The sequence below is a fragment of the Pipistrellus hanaki genome (assembly GCF_964339955.1).
Source record: "Pipistrellus hanaki genome assembly, chromosome: 2".
NCBI lineage: Eukaryota > Metazoa > Chordata > Mammalia > Chiroptera > Vespertilionidae > Pipistrellus > Pipistrellus hanaki.
The window spans coordinates 34,958,339-34,981,442 of NC_140504.1; the positions used below are offsets into that span (position 1 = coordinate 34,958,339).

Sequence of the window (23,104 nt, forward strand, 5' to 3'; positions counted from 1 at the left end):
TCATATTATCTCCCCTGCATCCTACAGCTTACCCAGCATCAAACATGAGATATTTGGAGAAGCAAGGGACAGCCAAGCCCACAGAGGAAAACTGTATTAAGATAGAGTTGGAAATAGTATTATTGAAGGAGATAATAAACATGTGAATATGACATATTGGCAATATGTGTGAAGTTAAAAGGAGTGAATAGCTTCTCATTATGCACCAATAAGATTTATGAAAGTCTTAAATTACTACATTTATTTATTTTTCAAAGAATGATTTCCGTAACTATGGGGTTTAAAATAATTAAACTGACTCTAAGTAAATCACTTTCAGCAGGCTGTATTTATGGGGTGAGGATGCCAAGGCTTGCTAAATCAGTCCTACAAAATCAAAAGCAAATGGGGAAGAAAAAAAAACAGCCAACGAATACAGCAACAGAATCTGCCACTAAGCCAGGCTCCTTTATTTGATGTTGGTTCATCTGTCTGCACCTTTCGTGACCACATGTTCATCTTCACTGTAGGATAAGATTCACATCTCAAAACGGACTTTGAACAGCATCTACTGCTCTGCTTAAGGTGCTCTTGGTGGCAATAATCATGGTGATAATGAAGGTGATGGTGGCTGATAATGAATCTCGATAATTAAAGTCCTCGAGTTAATTATTCAAAAGCAAATTAACTAGATCATCTGGCAGCACTGCCCAGAACGGCGGGTAATTGTTCCACCCTCAGTTTCTAATTCTGCCAGTCTGGCCTCTGTGTCCTGAGCCTCCAGCTGTGCTCCAGCGGCAATCCCAGAGGCCAGGCAGCCAAAATTCTTGGCTCCACTCCACCCTGCCTCTCCTGACACCAGCGCCAAACTGGTCAGGATATTGGCTGCCCTGGGATTCCTGAAGAGTTGGGCTATCAGGAAAGAGCTTACAAACAGGTGCAGCAACTAAGTGGAAGGAAAAATCCACTGAAAATTCTGAAACCAAGTGTTTTATAGCTTCTTGGAAATTGAAGACAATTTTACTTTTTATTTTAATTCAAAGCCAGTCCTTTTTCAGATCATCTGCTACATGCAAAACACAGGTTTCTGTCCTTATCCTCCATTCCACAGGCCCAGCAATATCAAGGAATACTTTTCCTTTTTCTAAACAAACTTTTTTGATAGGTGACCTAACACTAATTTCTAAATTGCAGGTGGCAAAATGAAACAGCAGCAGCAATAACTGATTTAGAATTAGAAGAAAGGGTTTGTTTGTTAAGAAAGCAAAGGCAGAGTGTTTATCAAATATTCTTCAAATTATCTTATTAAATATTGAACTGATATGAAGGAATACATATCACATGTTAACATATCAAGAATCTACATATATAAAAGCCTAAGAGACCCTTATGACCAGATGACTGGATGACCAGCCAGTGGCTATGATGTGCACTGACCACCAGGGGCAGTGTCTTCCCCCCATGGTCAGTGCACTCCCACAGTCAACCTCCCTCAGCCCACCAACCTCCCATAGTCCCTCCCAGGGCCAGCCATCCAACCTCCTGTGGTCCCTCCCCCTGACCAGCTGGCCCCAATCGGCCCTAATTGCCTGCCAGGCTGAGGGACCCCACCCATGCATGAATTCATGCACCAGGCCTCTAGTGATTATAATGAAAATCTGAGTGCCCTTCATTAAGGGTAAAAAAAACAATACAATCAGAATTTTTTAAACCCTTGAAGGTGCTTTCCTAAGAGCATCCTTCTTTCTATCCCAGCCCCCATTGAAAGATAACCACCATCTTGAACTTTATATTTACCATTGCCATGCTTTTCTTCATGAGTCTGTCACATTTGAATCCTTAAACAATATGTTGTTTACTTGTGAATGTTTGGAAACTTTACATAAATGGAATCTCACCATGTGAATTGTTCTGCAACTCACTTTTTTTCACCAAGCATGATGTTCCAATAATTTATATGTGAGTAGGCATGGCTCATTTTCTCTCATGCTGTATGCCATTATATGAATGTACTGCCATATATCCATCCAGTCTCCTGCTAACAGACATTTGTCATATTTTCAGTTCTTTTTCCACCAGCAATGCTGCTATAATGCTTTTTGTTGATGTCCCGTTGTACATGTACAAGCACTTTTTAGGATATATACCTAACTTGGGAATGGTTGGTTCGAAAGTATGCCGTTTCCACTTTGCCAGGCAATGCCATTGCTTTCCAGAACAGCTATACTTGTGGAGTTTTCAGATGTTTAATTTTCATCAATTCAGATGGTATTGTGCTTTCAAATCCCATTTCTCAGATTAGTAATAAGACTGAACTTATTTTTCCAGTCTTTTCTGCCAAGTGCCTGTTCAAGAATATGTCCCATTTTTCTACAGGATTGCTTATCCTTTTCTTATTGATTTGTATGAATTGTTTATAAAAATCTATATTAAATCTTCATCTGTCTATTGCATGCAAATAGCTTCTCCCAGTTTATGACCTGTGAATTCATTTTCTTTACGATGTCTTTTCATGAACATATATTATTTATTTTAATGTGTTCTAATGTAGCAAGTTTTTAAACATTTTGAAATCCCTTCCAACTCCATATTCCAAAGAATATGTTTTTGTAGTGTTTTCTTACTATCTTGTAGGTTTGCCTTTCATAGTTAAGTCTTAAATCATCTGAAGTTGACTTTCTATGTGTTGTGAAATAGGAATCCAATCTATTTTTCTATATGAATAAGCCAATTGTCCCAGTACATTTTACTGGATAGTTTATCTTTTCCCCATTATCGAAAAGCACACGTGCATTATAGATTAGGTTTCTATATACACATGAATATATTCCTGGACCTCTATTCTATTTAATTTTGTCTACTGCAGACAAACACCACACTTGAACTTATATACTTTAGCTTTATAATACATCTTTCTATCTGATAGGACAAGTAGCACACCTTGTTTTTTGTAATTAGGAGTATACTTGCTATCTTAGGTATTTGCACTTTTACACAAATTTTAGAATCAACTTGCCAAGCCCACTTTCAAAAAAAAAAAAAAAAAAAAAAAAAAAACACACCTCTTGATCATTTTTATTGGAATTTTATTAATCTATTACTTAATTGTGGAAGAGTTGCATCATGTCACCAAGTGTTTCTCTGAATATGATTGATCTCTACATTAATTTGTCTTCCCTATTATCTCCCAATAAAGTTTTATAACTTTTACAAAGAGAATTTGCACATAACTAGAATTTGCACATATTCCTCAGTACCTTTTTTTATTGTTTAAATTATATTTTCTACTTTTGCAGATATATGAGAAGGCAAGTGGTATATTAACATTTTGTTTCAGATATGCTAAAGTTTGTTATTAATTTTAATAATTTATATGTATATTTTTGTATTTTCTTTATAATTTTATCATTAGTAAATGGTATATTTTTGTCTCTTTATCAGTAAATACGCAATATACTATTCATTGGTTTTCCTTGCTTTCTTAGACTAGCTTGTAAATCATGAATAAAACATGTAATATAGTAAACATCTTTGCTTTGTTCCTGTTCATAAAGTAGAATCTTTAAACATTTCACTATTAAGTATAAATTTTAGTATAAGTATTTTCTCTCTATAATTTATCACAGAATGTTTTTATTTTTAATTTGATAAGAATTGTTATCATGAATATATGTTAATTTTATCAAATACGTTTCTCTACATTTATTATATTATCCTATGATAGTAAGCCTTTAAAAGATTTATGTAATATATTATATTAATAGATAATCAAATGGTCCTAACCAGTTTGGCTCAGTGGATAGAATGGCCTGTGGATGACTGAAGGGTCCCAGGTTCGATTTCAGCAAGGGCATGTACTTTGGTTGTGGGCACATCTGCAGTAGGGGTGTACAAGAGGTAACTGATTGATGTTTCTCTCTCATTGATGTTTCTAATTCTCTATCCCTCTCCCTTCCTCTCTGTAAAAAAATCAATGAAGTATATTTTTTTTAAAAAATAGATAATTAAATGATGACAACATTATATTACTGGGATAGCCCAACTTGATCATGATGCATTTTCACTTTAATATATTGCTAGACTTGGTGAGCTACATTGTTTTTAAATTTTTTGCATTTATGTTTATGAGTAAAATTGATATGCAGTTTTTCTTTTTGTCTGATTTGGGTTTTGTGCCAAATTTTGCTAACCTCATAAATAGACTAGATTGCATCCCATCTTGTTCTACCCTCTGAGATGATTTGTATAATATGGTTAGAACTCACCTATAAATATCAGAGCCTATTATTTTTATTATAAAGATATTTTAATTTTTTAATGATTTAGAACTATTTTGATTTTCTAGTTGCTTCTGGATCCATTATATATTTATAAGAATTTACTACATATTTTAGCAAATTACATGTCAAAGTTTTCAAATATCTTGCTATAGTTATTTCTAACATCCTCTATTTGTAATCTTTCAATATCTGTGCTTATGGTTTTTTTAATTCCTGATATTTATGTGGGACTTTTCTGGGTTTTGTTTGTTTGTTTTTTATTGATCAGTCTTGTCAGAGATTTATCTATTTCATTAGTCTTCAACAAAAAATAAACTTTGAATTCATTGATTTCCTAGTATCATTTTATCTTCTATTTTATTTATTTCTGCTAATGTTTATTTCCTTTTTTACACTTTAATTCCCTAACTTGGATGCCTAGCACATTAATTTTCCAGGTTCTAATCTAATATAAACATTTATGATTATATATTTCTATTTATGTATTGCTTTAGTTGCATGCCACTAGTTAATCTATAGTGTTTTTCTAATCATTAAGTTCTGAATACATCCTAATTTATCATGTTTTATTCTATGACCCAGGAGTTTTGGGGAACTGTATTTTTATTTCTATGTATAGAGTCACTATTTTTTGTTATTTATTTCTACCATTGTTGCACTAGAGCCAGATAATGTGGTCAGTATAAAGGTAATGCTCCTCAAAGGCTCTTTAGGTTATAGATATAGTCTAAATTATCTGAATAATTCACATAATTTTCTCCTTCTTTTATATTTTTCACTAAAGACTTTTCTAAAATCTAATATGCTAATAGATCAGGTAAAAATAAATTAGAATTAGGAATTAAGATACCATTATGAAATCATGTGATCTGATACGTTAAAGACCTGACTAAAAAGAATTACCTTCTACTTTTGTTTCTATAATTTTGTTCTCACCCATAAAATATTATAAGTCTTTCTTGGCAATTAATAACATTAAGTTCATGGGCAAAAGCCCTCATGTTAATGACAGTATTGAGTGTGACTTTCATTTATTCCCAAACTCAGAAGCACATTCCCCCCAAAGGAATGTACACTCTAAAACAAAAACAAATTGCTCAGATTGGACCATATAAATAAATACCTCTAGCTCAAGGATAAAATGAAATGAAATCTGAAACTAATAAAAGATTCTCGTCTTTTATCCGTTCATTAGGATGTACTTATGAGAAGTCCATCTCAAAAACATGGAAGGCTTTAGTGAACAGAGGGCAGACCAATGGCTGTTTTCATCAATGCCACTCCCGACTCTGCCATATGGGGTAACAGGTTGAGTGTTCCTGGGGCAGAAATACATAACAACTCCGCTCATTTCAGCTCAGCTGGCACTTCGCAATTCATTGCCCTGCAGATTCATCCCCATGGGACAGTACAGATGGCACTTTTCCTAGAGCTCTTTTTGCCTGAAAAGCTTGACGTTTTTCTAGAAGGAATACTACCTTTGTCGGTGGGCACTGATAGGAAGCCAGAAGCCAGGAGCCTGTTCCAGCCAGGGTTCTCTGGTTTGTTTGGTTTTAATTGACCACTTAGCCTCCCTGGGCTGTCTATCTTACATATTTGTAGCCGTTTCTAGCCCAGATAAAATAAATGCCAAGAGATTGAACTTACAAAGATGAATGTGGTTTGACTCCAACTCTTGAGCAGCTCTGTATTCAGTGGGCCAGAGAGGCATAAATATAGATATTCATTATGTTAAATAGTATGTGTAAGTTTCTGAAGCGCTTTCTGCCAAGTAATTTCTGATAATGCATAATTCTTCACTTCTAATCACATCTTTCTTATTTCTCTTTTCTACACCCGCTAGGTACCCCCTCACCTCTCTACAGCTTTGGGACCCTTTGCAGCCCTGTCTTCCTGCCTCCATGTGCTATAATACCCTCGCGGTGTTTTGTTCCTCTGACTACCTAGAAAGTCTCATAAAAACCCAGTGTTAACTGTTACTTCTGGACACAAATGATGCCTAGATCTAGATCTTCATCTCCTCCACCTCTGCTTTTTTCCAACTCCTCTTTATCTGACACCTAAAATGCAGGGAGAGTTTCAGAATCAGTTTCTTTGCATTCAAATGTAAAGCTTTCTAAGCAACCAACCACACTAACATGAGTGATCTTTCTAAAGTACAAATCTAATTATACCACTTCCTTGCTTAGATTATCTTAATTGTTCCTCTAACTTCAGAAGACACACAAGATCCTTTATCTCTGGCCCCTTCTTATCCCTCACCCACCAGATCCTGGAATCCAACTATACACATCTACCCTAATTCCCTCACAATCTGCCTGGATATCCTTCCTCTTCTCAATTGTTTGCTCATTGGAGACTCAATTCTGCCTGTCACAGAACCTGAACCATTCCTGCTTAAACCAAAGTGTGGTCTCCAACTGGAAGCCTTCTAAACCACCTTCATGCTAATTTAATCACAGCCCTGGGTCAATTTACCTATCATTAACCCTTCAAGAAATGCTCAATGCAATGGCAGCCAATTTTCCTGAAGCCAATATGCCAAAAATATTCATTTGCTAGTTAATTATTTTGATGAATTTATCAAATTTGCAATGTTCCAAAAATTTTGTATGATCACTATAACTCCACATAGCTCAGTGGGTTAGCAGGGACCAAAAACATTGCAGGAGGTCCAGATTTGGGGCCTTTAGACTCTGCCCCTCTGTTTCTCAGTGTCTGCAGCCACTGTCCCTCTACCTCTCTGTCCCTCTGTCTTTCCTTCCCTGTGTCCTGGACACCCTTTGCTTCTAGTCTTCCCTTCTCTCTGTCCCCTGGTCTTTCCTCCTTACCCATACCCCAGTCAAGCCCTACTGCTCTATCTGGTCTTCAGTTTCCCCTCCACTCGGCCCCTAGGTTGCCTCACCCTAGGATCAGCCAGTTAGACTGTTCATTATGCTGATTCTCTTCTTCAATTTTGCCCCAGCTGAGAGTCTCACCATTTTTACCTAGATCCCTCCTATACAAATAACAAGAGTAGAGCAGAGAAACATTAAGAATTTTGTAAAATAATGTTATAAAGACAAAATAAAAATCAAGTAAATTAAGCTTCATGAATCTTCAAAAACTATTAAAAATGTCCATCCAAAATCAATTACCGTAACCTTATGAATGGTTAAAAGAAACAAATGCGAATTAATTGATAAAGCTGATAAATATATTAAAATAATCATAATGTGAAATTTTCCATAAGGATCTCAGTGATGCTAAAATGTTATCAAAATAGCAAATGACTCTAAAAATATTTTTAAAATAAATATACACTGAAAGGCTCCCATAGGAAATGTTAAACTTATGTTACATTTATTAGAAGAACATATTCAGATACCTATTCAAGAAAGATGTATCTATGAATATATTCATAAGACTAAGCCTCCCTAGAAAACAGCTTTTCAAAAAATCAAACATATCTTAAAATACTGCTAAAAAGAATATATTTATAAGAATATACTTTATAATTGAGTGTAATTTTGAAATATAGTCTTAAAATATTTATAAGGAAAATGTACCCATATTAATTTACTAATATAACAACACTTCTTAAAATTACTTTATTACATCTTTAAATGTAAGAAAGTGGACCAATTATTCATGTAGCAAAGTAATTCTTCAATAAATTGGTGAATTGATTCATCTTGGTGCATTATCCTTTCAGTATCTGATCCCTTGGCATCCACCCCCAATATATTGACCTGCTTCTCTCTTGTACTTTTCTCTAATCAGTCCCATTGCAATGCACATAATTACTGATATCTCCCCAATTCACTCAGGACATGTTTTATTCACTTTGTATCCAAGAACTTATAACAATATGCTATGAAGACTTTAAAAAACATTGACAAATGAATTAATGAATGATCTTTAACCTGGGTTAACCTGAATACTTTTCTCCTGCAGACTAAACACCCAGAGAATCTTAATTTAAATGGGAAAAAGACAAGGAGAAAAATATTTTTCGCACATTTTATTCTTTATATTCATATTTGTATGTATATAGCCTCAGGAATATTTTGCTTATGTACTATAGACCTAATTTCAAAGTTTAAGAAACTATCCAAATATGGAGCTTGAAATAAAATTGTACTGTGTTGACTTTTGCTTGAGGTAAAAATGAAGCTTTATTGGACAATTAAAATTTTTTATGCAAAATATTTTGTTATGTTTGAATTTGCCTTGTAGACTTACCAATAATTCATATGCTCCAAAAGGATTTGAGAAAAATGTTCCCTATATTTGTAGAAAAGAGTGTACAGACCTACTATTTGTTATTGTCAACATGTGTAAATGTTGGTTTGTAGCCACCATACTAATTCATGGTTCACCAGGAAACATGAAGCCAAGATTGCCCTTAAACATCAGAACTTAAACATACTGCTTTGCCAACACACACCAGGGCTAGATCTGCTTCATACTTATAAATCCAATTTAACTCCTTTGTGCCTACTATTGGACATCCCCCATATTTGAAACTGAATTTGTAGTCATGCCCCAGATTAGTTCTTTTTTCTGAGATCTCAACTTCATTTCTTTAATTCTCCCAAAACCCCTTTTAAGTAGATTCACATAGAATAGTTACAAAGAGCCAAAGGGAGATAAAATATTAGCTGTTAGTAGTGGCACAGTAACTCCCAAAGTACAAGGCTTCCTAGGATTAAGGATGATACTTAGGCTTGAGGCCCAAAATACACCATTGTACTTCTTCTCCTAGCATTGAAGACAACTTGGGATGGGTCAGATCATCTCACTAATCCACTTAGTCTCAGGCTGTGGACGTTCCCTTCCCCAACTGGAACTTACTGCCTGGCAACAGGAAATACACACCAGGCCTGACTGAAAAAAGGCAAGTCCAAAAATGAAGAGAAAAAAAATGTGCTTCAAACTCACCCAAAAGATAGACATGACCCCTAACTGTCAGACTCTGGCCCATCTCACCAATCAATTAGTCATTCCTTTCCACCTGAGCTCAGGACACTATGTTTGTCAGGGAGAGAATCTATAAATATACTATCCACCTCTCCCCTCTTACCAGGATAAAGACCCTCTCTTTGGAGCCCTGATAAGTAGGGACATAAGGTTTCCTGCTTTAATACTCTCTGCCAACTCCCCGGTCATTTAAGCTAAGTTCTTGGCCATAACTCTGAACTATATCCATTTTCTTACTTCCTAACCATCCCCTGAAGTAAGTACTATATTGATCATTGGATCCTGAAGTTTTATCCCCCAGATCTTTCTCCATACCTCCTTTTTTCTCCACCTAGCCTACCTTGATCCTAGGTCCTCATAATCCCTTGCCAACACAACAGTAACAATCTTCTAATTCTTATTTCTGATTTAAGTCTTGTTTCCATTTCTAATCCATTGTTTCTCCACATTACAGCCAGAATGATCATTCTGAAACTCAGTTCTTATTATGTCACCCTCATGTCACATACAGCTTCCCATTAACTACAGGGATAAGGGCCAAATTCTTTAGAATAAATTACAGAACTCTTATGTCCTAACTTTCCAAACTTAACTGCCCCATTTCCCTCCATACTCATTCCAATAACGTGAAAATGCTTGTAGTTTCTGACAGTCACCATGCAGCTGCAAATCTTCATCCATTTGTTCATGTGATTCCTTCCATCTGAAACACTCTTGACTCCCTGTCTCATTTGGTTAACTCTGATTCAAGTTTGAAGATTCTGTTGTAGCCAACACTCCTTCAGAAGCTTCCCATGATCTCATTACTTGTCCCTGCCCTGCTCCTTCAGGCTGGGGAGCTTACTCCTCTTCTGTACTCACTCTGTGAATAGCTCTATCATTGAATTGACTACCCCATGTTGACTTTTTTTCATGTCTGTCTTCCTCTTGGTTAGGCGCCATATCGCCAGTAACTAGAGGTTACCAGCAGTCAAGATAAATTTGTGGATTTAAATCAAACTGTTTTCCTAAATCATTCATTTCTTGATTTATTCATTAATTCAATAACTTATTAATGAATTTTATGAATTTCACCCTACTCACCCACTTTTGTTTTGCTGAGTAATATCCTAATTTTCCAGATGTGTCTGGCCTGTGTGGAAACCAATCATTTCTCCGCTTCGCTACACATTCCAGAGCATATGAAGACATTTGTTAGCCATTTTCAAATTGTGATTTGTAAATTACCCACTTGAATCATTTTTATATGCTCTTATTCCAGTGACATTCCTGACTGATTACACTTTGTATTTTTTATGAGGATTAGACTGGCATAAGTGATGTTGTCTAACAGCCTTACACTGAAACTAAGACTACTGCTTCCTCCTTGCTGGCATCTATCTGCAGAAAATGCAACTCTCAATGGCATCCATCAGAATTAATTACATTTTGATGAACAATAATAGCAAAGTAACATCAGATTATGACTTCACAGAAGGTCTTTAAAGTCAGATTCAGCCTGTTTCTTCTTGCTTCAGAAATCTGCCTGCTCAAGAGCTTTAACTGCTAATAGGAACTGATTTTCTTTCCTTTTTTCTTCTTTTCTTCATTCCAGTTCATAAAGGTTCAAATTTTAAAGAGCTTCGATATAAACCCTACATTTTCCAAAGAAAATCTCAGAAAACTATAGAAAATATTGGAGAGTGGGAGGTGGGTAGCTAGTCCAGGAGCAGTGGGTTTGGGAACCTGAGAATAATGAACAATAACGTCTCTCTGTGCATCTGGCAATGAGGATAATGAATGGCCAGAGTGAATGAGGGCAGGAGCCAGGAAGGATACAGCCATAAAAAAGAGAACAAAGTCTTCTCTATTATTCTCTTCCCATGATGGGCCCATTCCTCCAGGAAAGTACAAGAATTGTATAACTATCTCAAAAAGAGATCTTTAAAATAATGGCAATAATAATAAGCTAATTGGTTGATTTTACATCTAATAACCGGATTAATAAATACTATACCCTAAAACTTTTGGAAATACATTAAGTATATAAACAACCTCATACTTATATCAGGAATCAAAATATTTTAACAACCAGCCCAACATGTAGCAGCCAACTAGAACAGATGCCTGCCATAAACACTAGTAAGACCATTCTGGAGCATAGAGTTGAATGAATATTCACACAATTGAATATACACACATCTGCACAAATACCAGACATCTCTTTCCTCTCCTGCCAACTTTTATACTGAATACTACTCTAGTTTCTTTTTGAAACAACAAGAATGACTAATGATAAAAAATGTTAAAGAAAAATCTGAAGTTATTCTTGTGTATGTTGCTTTATTGCCTGAAGCTAAAAAATAAAAATAAAAAAATATGAGTTTCCTTCTCCATTTTCAGTCTTCTATGTGTCCTCTCCCTTTCGAGGCCCTAAAGACCTACAACTCCCCACCTTCCACACCCCTTTGATTCGGAGCTCCCATTTCAAAATAGAAACTAAATGAGATCCCATGCTGCTCCTTAGCCACCTGCCTTGATGGAGTCCTGAGCATTGCCTTCTTTCTTATTCTTTTCACATATCTCTCCAAGCACCCCGAGCAATTTCTTACTTCTTTCCTTCCTTTTCTTCCAGACCTGTTTCAAATCCAATCCTCTACTGATGAGCTTTTTATGGTTTTTGTTTGTTTGTTTGTTTGTTTGTTTGTTTGTTTGTTTATTTTCTTGGCCATTCAGTCATTTAAAAATTCTTTGGAGAATAGTAATTTGAGGATGTTCTGAGGCTCATGTCATGGACCCAAACTCTCAACCCATTTTTCAAAGGGAACATTTACGTAATGCTAGTTATTCTACTGGATAACTTACTTGTGTATCTCGTTTAACGATTATAATGCAGTGGACATATCATTTCCACTTTCCAGGAACCTGAGATTCAGAAAGGCTGAGGAACTTGTCCTTGACCACAGAGCTAGTAGGCAGTGAAATCAATTTTTGAATTCAGGAGACTGTTTTACTCCAGTTTCATGTTCTTTCAGACCCAGTATTGCTGCTGTATGATAAATAGCAAAAAATAATAATAATAACTATCCAAAGTCATAAAATCTTGCCTTGATTTGACTAATATTTCTTCTAAACTCACTCAAGGGTTTACACATAAAAGAAGGCTGATTCGCCACTCCATATCTCAACATTTCTTATAAATTTTAAGCCAATAGAACCCTAAGCAACCCTAAGCTTGAGGAAAATGTTAACCGAAATAAATTCTGTATTTTACTGTTGAAGGGAACAAAGTGTGAAGTTGACAGATTCTGAATTAACATTCCATTATGTATTCAGAGAGTACAAAGATATCAGTGATGATCACCTGGGGGTTAAATGGCAAAGGAACAAACCCAAAGCATATGTTATGGGCTGAGAGGATTGTTTCCCTTCTTTAGAGTTAGAAGAAAAAAGTACTTGCAGATAGACATGGGCACAAGTAAAGAAAGACTTCTTTCTTTTTTTTTTTTTCTTTAAAGAAAAATTCTTGGGATACATTATAATAATTTATATTTTTAAAACACTTGTAATTTTATTGTTATCTTGAATATGCTCCTGAGATTTTTTTTTTTTTACCAAATTGTCTATATTTTATCAGCAAATGGTCAAATAATAGAGTTGTTCCATGAGAGAAAAGAAGAGGAAAGTTTGGACTTCTTGTTTCTGCTCAGGGTTGGGGTGTGTGTGTGTGTGTGTGTGTGTGTGTGTGTGTGTGTGTGTGTGTGTGTTGGGCGGCAATGGGCACATACTGGGATCTAATTGCACTCAGGCAGGTTTGGAGGGGCTCCTCTCAGCCTCTCTGCCCTAAGAAGGCATGAGAAGTTACTTACCTACTCTCTAGTAACTGTGAATCTCATATAAGACTTTATTAATTTCCACCTCAGAAATATTTACCAAAAAATCAGGGACCACGACCTCTTGGACAAAAGGAAAACTGTCACAGCACTGAAAGCAGGAGAGGACCGGGCCATTCTCCTGGGACTGACCATGATGGTGTGCTCCATCATGATGTACTTTCTGCTGGGAATCACACTCCTGCGCTCATACATGCAGAGGTAACACCATCAGCTGGTGGGGTCACTTGTCTTTGTCTCCTCCTTCTCCCTCCTCCCCCATAGATTATCAATCTCAGATCCTCTTCCCCCCCTTCTTTCCTAATAAGAACTTTAAGCTGAACATAATGTTTTTCAATAATGTTGTCTAATAATAATGATAAAATAGCTCTGTGTATAGACTTCCTACTATGTGCCAGGATCCATATGTTACTTGTTTAATTCTCATAACAATTTTATAAGATAGATACGAATATATGCACCATAAAAATGGCAAAACAGGCTCAGGAGAAAAATAATTTGCCCAGTGCCACACAGCTCTAGCATATGGCAGAGTCAAGATTCAAACCCACATCCTACTAATTCCAGGGACCCTGTTTTTGCCTCTTCACACTTCTGTTCATTCTCCACCCTCATTCCTCCCCCCACCCACCCCACTCCTCCATCACCCCACGCATCAGTGGTCTCAACTGTACATTTAAACTTCCTGAGAAACTTTTTGAAATACTGATCTCATTTCCCACCACCATCACCCCAGAGGTCATATGTAATTGGCCTGTCATCAGTATCTTTTAAATTTCTCCAGGTAATTCTCATACATATGCTGTCAAGGCTGAGAAACACTGCTATGCACCAATTTGAAAAAAAAATACAGATTTTGAACCATGGGTTACTGAATAGATATGGAGGCAGTTAAATACTGAGATATCATGTGTCTTCTCCCCTGAGTAAGCCACAGCATCTCTAGCTAACTCTGCCCATAATTTGGACACTTTGAGCACAGGAGGAAAGCCCAGCATTGCTCGAACAAATAGGGAAAATCTCACAGTAGTTCAGCTTAAAGAGATGAGAGTCTTTCAAATGAAAAACCGGGGTTTCAGTCCAAAAGAGAATCAAATGATTTTGTGGCATTCAGTTCTCCACCTAAATTACTACTTTCACGTAGAAGCAAACTCTAGCTGAAACACAGTAATTTGCTAAAATTAAGGCATCTTCTTTCCCATTTGTGGCTGCTTTGCTCTATTTCTCAGATGCCTTCAGCTGTCTCCTTCTCAATGAAAGTGCTGATTGCTGCCTCAGGCTCCCAGCATTCACTGGTTCCAAAACCACTTTCAGATCCTCACATCTGCTTAGAGCCATCAAAGACTCTTTCCTCCCTGGATAAGCAAACTCTGACCACCCAGGTCCTAGGAAAATACAATTTGTCATGCCAGAGGGGATCAGGGCTACTATGCTGCCTCTGGCATAAATCTGGACATGACAAGGGGGCCCTGTTAACACATGTTCTGCAAAAGGAAGGGGTATCCATCTGCAAAGAAAACTGCTGTCTTCTGTTCAAGATGGTTATCGTTTTACCCCCAGAAACAAACTCTTGATTGCTGGCGTGTTTCTTCCTAGTCACAAATGTGACCCTTGATCAGATACTTTTAAGTACTTTAGAAGGAAAATCTGGCCAATGAACAGCTGGAAGTTGTTGGGTTTTTTTCCTTTAATTTTTATGAGAGGTCCCAAGAGGACATTTGTCCTCTTTTCCACAGCACACAGCTCCATGGACCCAGTCTGGGCCTTGGAGAAATCAGGATTGAGTGGAATCACAATCTCCATCACTCACTAGCTGCATGTCTTCACATGATACTTGTTTTCTCTGACCCTCAGTTCACTTGCCTTCAAAAGGAATTAGTACCCAACTTACAGAGTTGTTGGGAGGATAATGCATATAAAACACCAGTTAGGGTGAAAAGAGATACCCAAATGATTGCTCTTGGTACAAAGGGTGGAGCTATCTTTCCTCCCTTGTTAGAGAGGCCTTAAAGAAATGTATTCCTGTCCCTCCATCTGTCAAATCGGACCTCACACCCTCCACCACTTTGTCATCTTCCCTCCTCCCATTATACCGTCTCTGCTACAAACTGGACAGGATTTGCAGAGGTGAATGGCAGGAAGCTAATTGCAAGGTAATACAGGTGAGTGTAGGTTTGATGTCATAAGATGTTTTATGCTTACCAGGGAATTTGAGATGGGGGAAAAAATAACTTAAACCAAGCATTGGTGGAAAATATTATACTATAACCAATGCGAGTCATTGAAAGAGTTCTCAGGCGCCAGGTAAACTTATCTATGTTTATATTATGGTTTGCCTGAAGCTGCTCTACTCAAAAGCATAAACTTTCAACAACTAGGTCGTATTATAGATTTGAAAAAGATGCTTCAGGCTAAGGACAAATGATCCCCTCTAATTAAGCCTTCCTTGCTGTGAGCGCTTTGGACCTGTGTTTACTCTCCCCGTCTCCCTGTAGCGTGTGGACAGAGGAATCTCAGTGCACCTTGCTGAATGCGTCCATCACGGAAACATTTAATTGCTCCTTCAGCTGTGGCCCAGACTGCTTGAAACTCTCTCAGTACCCCTGCCTCCAGGTGTATGTCAACCTGACTTCTTCAGGGGAAAAGCTCCTTCTCTACCACACCGAAGAGACGATGAAAATCAATCAGAAGGTAGGTCACCCCCGCAGGGCTCCCACACCCAGCTCCCCTCTCTGAAGACCCCTGTGCCAGCATTTCAAAGGAAAGCACCACCAGGGAGCAGGCCCTGCCTCATCTGTAAACAGAACTCACTATTTGACTCTGGCCTGGGAAACATTTATTTTCTGTTCACGTTGTGGACAAATCATTCCCTCATGCTGTGGTAGTGCAGATTTACCCTTTCCTTCCATTTCTAAGAGAAAACCTCCTGTTCTTATTTATACACAACTGGACTGAGTCTCTCAAAGTAAACATACAGCTCAGTCAGAGTTGTGCCAGCCAGAAAACTAGCTATTTGTCATATACCTAGGAGCCCTGAGGGAAAGCTGTATCTGGCTTTTCCATGGTCACTGTCCCTGAGTCCTGTGGTCCTAGGGATGCAACACAACTTCTCTGAGCCTCAGCTTCCTTAGCTCTGAAAAGGTAAACACAATGGTCACCTTTCAAGGTCATTGTGAGGGTTAGAGCAGAGGGTGTAAGGTGCTGAGCAGAGCACGGTGCCTGGCACAGGGCAGACCTTCAATCCAAGGTCAGTGTGTGTGTGCCTGTGTCTCTCTCCCCATGTATGTTATGTCCATAGGGGCTACATTTTGCAGCCCTGATATGTTCATGTTCACAGGATGGGTGCTCCACAAATGTGTATTGTATTAAAGCTGAACATAAAATTTGTAGTTCTAAGGTCAGGGATGACCAGTAAAGTGCCAGCAGAACCAACCTGCCATTATCAGTTTGAAGTTAAACATATTTAGTTTGGGGTGTGCGGTAGTAATTCAGAGGCCAGAGTACTCTCCCATGCCAAAACAACCCGAAGCCACTCCAGTAGGATAAATGGCCCTCATGACCCAGACACTGACCTCAGGAACTCTTGTCCTTCTTGCCAAAGCTTTTCATTACAATTACCAGCGCTTAAATGACATAGATTGTATGTATTGGAGCTTTAAAGCTTGATACTCTAACATAGGCTTTCTTTTGTGATATATTGGCACAAAGTAAGGAAAGCTACATTTTGTTTTTATTGCAATAACTTAGAAGATATTCTTGCAAATATCTCTGAGGACTCAACATAATGAATATTTCAGGGAACGTCTTTTGAAGATCTCCGTTCTGATTTCCTTTGTTTGTGGTAGCCACAAACCATACCAGTCCTCGCCGTGTTCTGCAAACCTTTAAAGCCCAGCTCTCCCACAAAGCATGTGTTTTTTGACATCTTCCCTCAGGTCAGATTTCTAAATCAAAGCTGACCTGTAACAACGAAGGCCTATAAAACTCCCAAATCTTCGTGGAGTTGGAAATTGGCCCAAATTGAATAAGCGTGAAAAAAAGTGGGACATCGTACCATTTCCTCATTTTGACATTTTATCACTTCAGCCCTGTGAATGCATAAACACGGCTATAAACAGGTATTGGACCTACCACAGAAAGTCTCAGTTAAAAATTTAGCACCAGTATCTTGTTTGCTGTCAGCTTGGTAGTAGGTCATTTGTTTGTTGTTTGTCCCATTACCTTGTGTGTGTTTTTTTACTGTGAATTATAGCACACATGTAGAAACATGCAAGAAGTGAAAGTATACAGCTCAAACATTTATCACAGATATCCCCAGGTAACTATTGATACAAGGGAAAGAAACAAAACATTCCTGCATCACAAAAACACCCTCATGCCTCCTCCCAATAACTATCGGCTCTGCCCCCTGCCAAAGATAACTACTGTCCTGGTATTATGGCAATTACTTTTTTTTTTTATCACCTAAGCATAGATCCCTAAACACTGTACTTTAGTCTTGCCTGGTTTCTAAACATGATGTAAATTGAATCATACAGAATATTTCTCTTTGTGCCTGGCCCCCTTCACATAACACTATGTTTGTTAGAGTCATTCCATTTGGTGGTAGTTCATTGACTTTTACTAAAGTAGTATAGCCCATGGTATAAATATACCAGTTTATTTACTCATTCTACTGTTGATAGAAATTGTGAGTTTTCTACAGTTTGAAACCATTACTAATAATTCAGCCAAGCATATTCTCATATATGTCTCTTGGTACAAAACCTGGAAATGGAATATCCAGATCATAGAGTATACTTATCTTAGTTTTAGGAGATAATGTCAAATGGTTTTTCAAAGTGCCTCTCACCAACCCTATGGATATGAGAGTGTTTATTGCTCCAAATCCTCACCCAACACTTGGTATCATATGTCATTTTAATTTTAGCTAATGAGGCAATATTTCCTTTGGTTCTCATGACTCAAGTGCCTTTTCATTTACTTATTGGCCATTTGATGTCCTCTTTTGTACAATATCCATTCAAACCCCTGGTCCATTTTTCTATTGGAGTGTTTCTTCTTCACATACATTCTAGAGATTCTTTAAATCTAGGTATTACCTCCATTGGTTAATATGTCTTCAAATATCTTCTCCCATTATGTGGCCTTCTCACACTCTTAATGTCTTTGAAAGAAGGAAGTTTATCATTTTAATACATCCAAATGTTATATTTTTCAGTGCGTTATTTTTGTGCATGTGAGCATCCCATTTAAAGTGTCTACTAGGTCATGAAGTCATTCTCCTAAGTTTTCTTCTAGAAGCATATGGTTTCTCTTTTCACACATAGAGTATGATTAGCCTGGAATTGATACTTATGCAGAAGTCAAGTTTCTGGGTTTCTTTCTTTTTTCTTTTTTTATGAGCATCCATATGCCCAAATCCATTATTGAAAATATCACCCTTTCCTTACCCAATTATTTTTATAATCACATTTCCCCTCTATTTTCTTGAAAGTTATCTGTTTTATTGTTATTATTTTAGTGTTTAGCCTACAAATTACAACTTGCAATCTTGACTAATCAAGAACAATAAAAAATTTCATTCACTGAGGATAAAATTCTAAGTTTGTCATTTTTTTTTCTGCATGTTGAAAACATGCCATTCTCTCTTGGTGAGCATTTTTACTATTTAGAAATCAGCTTTAAGCTAGTTCATGCTTCTTTGAAGGTAATCTTCTTTGTCAATTTTAGATAGTTTTTCGTCATTATTACATCAAATACTATCTCCACTCTCATTCTCTCCCATTTCTTCTGCTTAAAATCCAAATTGGCCATATGTTAGGTTTTCTCAATGCATCCTCTGTGTGTTTTATTCTTTTTTTTATTTTCCCTTTCTTTGTCTCTCTGAGCTTTATTCTGGATATTGACCTATCTTCTAATTTGTACTTCTTTCCTCAGTTCTGATTAATCTACTGTTAAATTCATCCTTTGAGTTCTTAATTTATCTTATTGTAATTTTCATGCATAAAACACCCATTTGGGTCTTATTTTATAATTTTTTACTTTTCCATAATATTTTAATTCTTATATTTTAAATCCTTTGACATAAAAAAGTAAATTGTAGTTATTTTAAAGTTTATTTTGATGGTTTCAATATCTGGAGCCCCTCTGTGCCTATTCTTTTCTCTTGGGATTTTTTTTTCATGTTATATAATGTCTGGTTAATTTTTATTAGGTTTCAGATATCATATTTTAAAATATTATAACAATAATTTAATCCTAGAATGATGTCATATTTTCCAAAACTTATTTCCATTTGCCTCTTCCAGGCCCCTGAGGATATTAGCCATTAATGACCATCTCATTCTGACTTGATAAGTTGAGACATTCAAGTCTGAACTGAAGTCCCTGTGAGGACCTGTTTGCTTCAGGTTTACCGTTAGTTTTATGATGCAGCCCTTACGAGTCCCAACTCAAAGTGAATGAGGGGATGTCATCAGGGGAGCCACTTGATAGGCTCTCACTCTGCAAGGCTGTCAGAAATACCATTCAGCCTTCCAGGCTCTCAGCCCTCTCCTGGGATCAGCAGATGCTCCTAAGGGGAAAGGTGGCATCAAACACTGACTCCCCTCCCTGACCTGATAGTTCTTCACTCTCTGAATAGCTTTCCTCTTCCCTTAATCAGAAATATAACTCAGCCAATATGGCTCAGTGATTGAGTATCGACCTATGAACCTGGAGGTCATGGTTGAATTCCTGGATAGTGGGCTCAATCCCCAGTGTGAGGTGTTTAGGAGGCAGGCGATCAATGATTCTCTCTCATCATTGATCTTTCTATCTTACTCTCCCTCTCCCTTTCTCTCTAAAATCAATAAAAATATATTTTTAAAAAATAGAAATATATACATTGAAAATACAGTTGTCTGCATTTCAGCAGGCCATTAGACCATGATCTTAGTCCAGCATGAAAAATATTCAGGGATATTTCTGGGAGTGGGTGGTTAAAATACTCTTTATGTGGATATCTCCTTCCTATTACCCTTCCCCAAGCTTCTCTAAAAATAATAGCTCCCCCCCCTAGTTACCAAAAAATGGTATATTTATTCAGATACAGAAGTCACTGCTGACAACGTTTGATTTGAGACAACAGGAGGCAAAGGACATCAAGCAAGCAAGCTGTCGGTATCTTTATAGAAAAATATCCAAAAGGATTTCATTTTTAAATTTTTATACTCTCTCATCTATCCCTTTCCTTAGCCTGCAAACACAGTGCCCAGCTTCTCGTCAACATTACTGCTAAAGCTGCTTAAGCTGATACGTGGGCTCCCCTTGTGCAGCAATTACCTGCTTAACAGTCTCTAGGAGCTACAAGTGGGCTCAAGGCCCTGGCTCCCCTGGTCACAAGGTACCACTGGAATCTTAAACGGTGGCTAAGTGTTAATTCACTATGGCTGTTGGATTTCCCAGTGCTTTGGGAGTTTAAACATTTCTACCCACCAGGATTCTTAAAACATACCCATCTGGTTTGAAAGTAAATTTACAGTGAATTTTGGTGCAAAACAAAAATATATAACCATTTTTTTTTGTATGTGGCACAATACCATATAAATGGTATTTTATCTATCATGGAGAAGATAGCTATTTTTGGTGGAGAATAAGTTCCATAAATTAGCCAGCTATTTACCACTCCAAATCCAGTGTCACCCCTCACTTTCTCACCCATTCTGAAGCCTTCTGAGTTCAATCCTGAGAATATGCATATCTAGAACAGGGTTTCTCAACGTCAACACTATTGCCATTTGGGGGTGAAATAAATCTTTGTTTTCTGTGAAGGTGAGTGGGGGCTTGTCCTATTGGTTGCAGGATGTTTATTAGCATCCCTTGCCTCTACCTACTAGATCTCTAACATCCTCCTCCCTCCAGTTATGACAACTAAAAATGTGTCCACACAGCTCTGAAACACTACTCTAGATTTTATTTCACTTTGAGCTTGGATGCTGTGAGATTCTGGAATCCTAAGCAAACCTTGTACCTATTGAGTTCCTCTGTACAGCATTAGTAGGGTAAGGGGAGAAGGGAAGAAAATTGAGTTGAGAATATAAATGTGAAAAAAAACAGGGACCCAACATTTATTACGTGTCTACTATGAATCTGAGCCCAGCACTATGCTAAAAACTTTACAAAAATTATCTCATTTAATCCTGACTAAATCCCTACTTCTAAAGATTTTATTAGGAGCTCAAAAAGTGCCAGGTGCAATATAGTACTCAATATTTTACATGAAGCTCGCTTATTTAATTTCAGCAGAAATACCAAGTATTAAGCACCACTAATACCTCCACTTCACAATAATGAAGCTGAGCTCAGAAAACGAAATAATTTTCCCAAAGTCACATATTCACTAACGAGGTCTGAATTAAAAATCTAAGTCTCTTTACTTTGTCATTCTATCTCTTAAAGAGAAAATATTAGAACATTCTCTTGAGAAAGGAAAGATAAGAGTCTTGAAAAAAATCTAAATTCCTTGAAATATTTATCTTTTTGATGGCATATTTTAGCGAATAGCTGAAACTTTCTGCCATCCCATCATATCCTGGAGATACTTAAGTAAAAGGCCATGAGCAAAGGATAGAATTCTCTGTGATCCATAGGGAAGGTCAGGGGTGCATATTTAGTACCAGTTTACAGAGAGTGGATATTAAACAGATATAAGTGCAACCTGATAGCAGGGAGGAGAGAAAGCCTGCTAGAAATTTGACATATGACATCCTCAAAGCTAGCACCTTAATTTTAGGGATATTTGTTAGGCATTTGCTGAAACTGCAATGAACCAAAGATTCAGAAATGCTTTGGTTATTAATGGAGCTCAGTCACTGCTCACCAAAACTGAATTCCAGAACAGCTAAGTGTACCTTTATGCATAAATGAAAGCAGGAAAGTGCCTGAAGAAGACTCATACTGAGCATCAAGAAGAGAAACATCGAGAAAAAACCTACCCCTTTCCAATTTCCAAGAAAGGGGAACCTGGTGAAGAGCAAGGTCAGTTTCCCTATCTGACTTACTCTCAGCTAATTGGAGATGTCGTGTGTCTGGGAGCTCCATGAGTTAATGCTTTGGGAATTGACTAATCCCAAGGCTCTACATGGCTTCTATTCTGTTAGTGGGTTTCCTGGGTCTCTTAAGTATCGTCTCTATTCCAAATCAAGCAGAAATGCTGTCATAAATGTGAAAGCTTGGGAAAGCACAAAAAGGCAAAACCTCTCTTGGGAGGAACCTGTCTCAATACTGAAAGAAACAGGTACATAGCAGAGTGTGAATCCTATCTTCCTTTCATCTACCAAACATTTCACGCAGTCCTGCTTGTCAAAATCAAACAGACACTAGAAGTACAAAATAACAAGTGTAAACTAAATTTTGCAGGATTCACTCTCTTACAGAGTAAGAAGTCTTAAAAGGAAAATAACATAGAGTCCCAATTTACCCTCTCAGCTCCTCTGTCCATCACTAATACGCAAAAAACTTAAAAGACCAAAATGTGCTGGGAAGCCAGAGCAGCCCAAGGCCGCCAGCTGGTGACCTCTATCTACGTTCTTTGAATGTAGGGATGATTTTTTTCCTCTGGCACAGAAGACAAATCCTGACACATCATACATGCTTAATAAACATGTGCACAATATTTGTTTGAGGACACTAGAAAAAGTTCCATCTGACTTTGGAACCAAGAAAATATTTTCTTAAATTGGTTTTAGAAGAGAGGGAGGAAGAGAGGAATATCAATGTGAGAGAAAATAGATTGGCTGCCTCCTGTACACATTCTCACCAGGAAATCACACCATCAACCTGACTGGGACACATCCTTTAGGATCACAACCTTTAGGATCATATGCCAATGCTCCAACCAACTGAGCCACACAGGCCAGGGCAAGAACAAAGAATATTCATGTTTCACATGAGCAATGTTTATATATATATATATATATATATATATATATATATATATATATATATATTTTTTATTTTTTATTTTTT

The 23,104-nt window shown here is 37.2% G+C and overlaps 1 protein-coding gene across 1 annotated transcript in view; it reads left to right on the plus strand.

The window, feature by feature from the left end:
* Positions 1-23,104, plus strand: part of KCNMB2 (potassium calcium-activated channel subfamily M regulatory beta subunit 2) — a 227,569-nt gene that overhangs the window by 197,769 nt on the left and 6,696 nt on the right. Inside the window, exons 3-4 of the mRNA XM_084875570.1 lie at positions 13,124-13,294; positions 15,589-15,784. Coding sequence (XP_084731696.1) covers positions 13,124-13,294; positions 15,589-15,784 — 367 coding nt within the window. The remainder of the gene's footprint in view (positions 1-13,123; positions 13,295-15,588; positions 15,785-23,104) is intronic.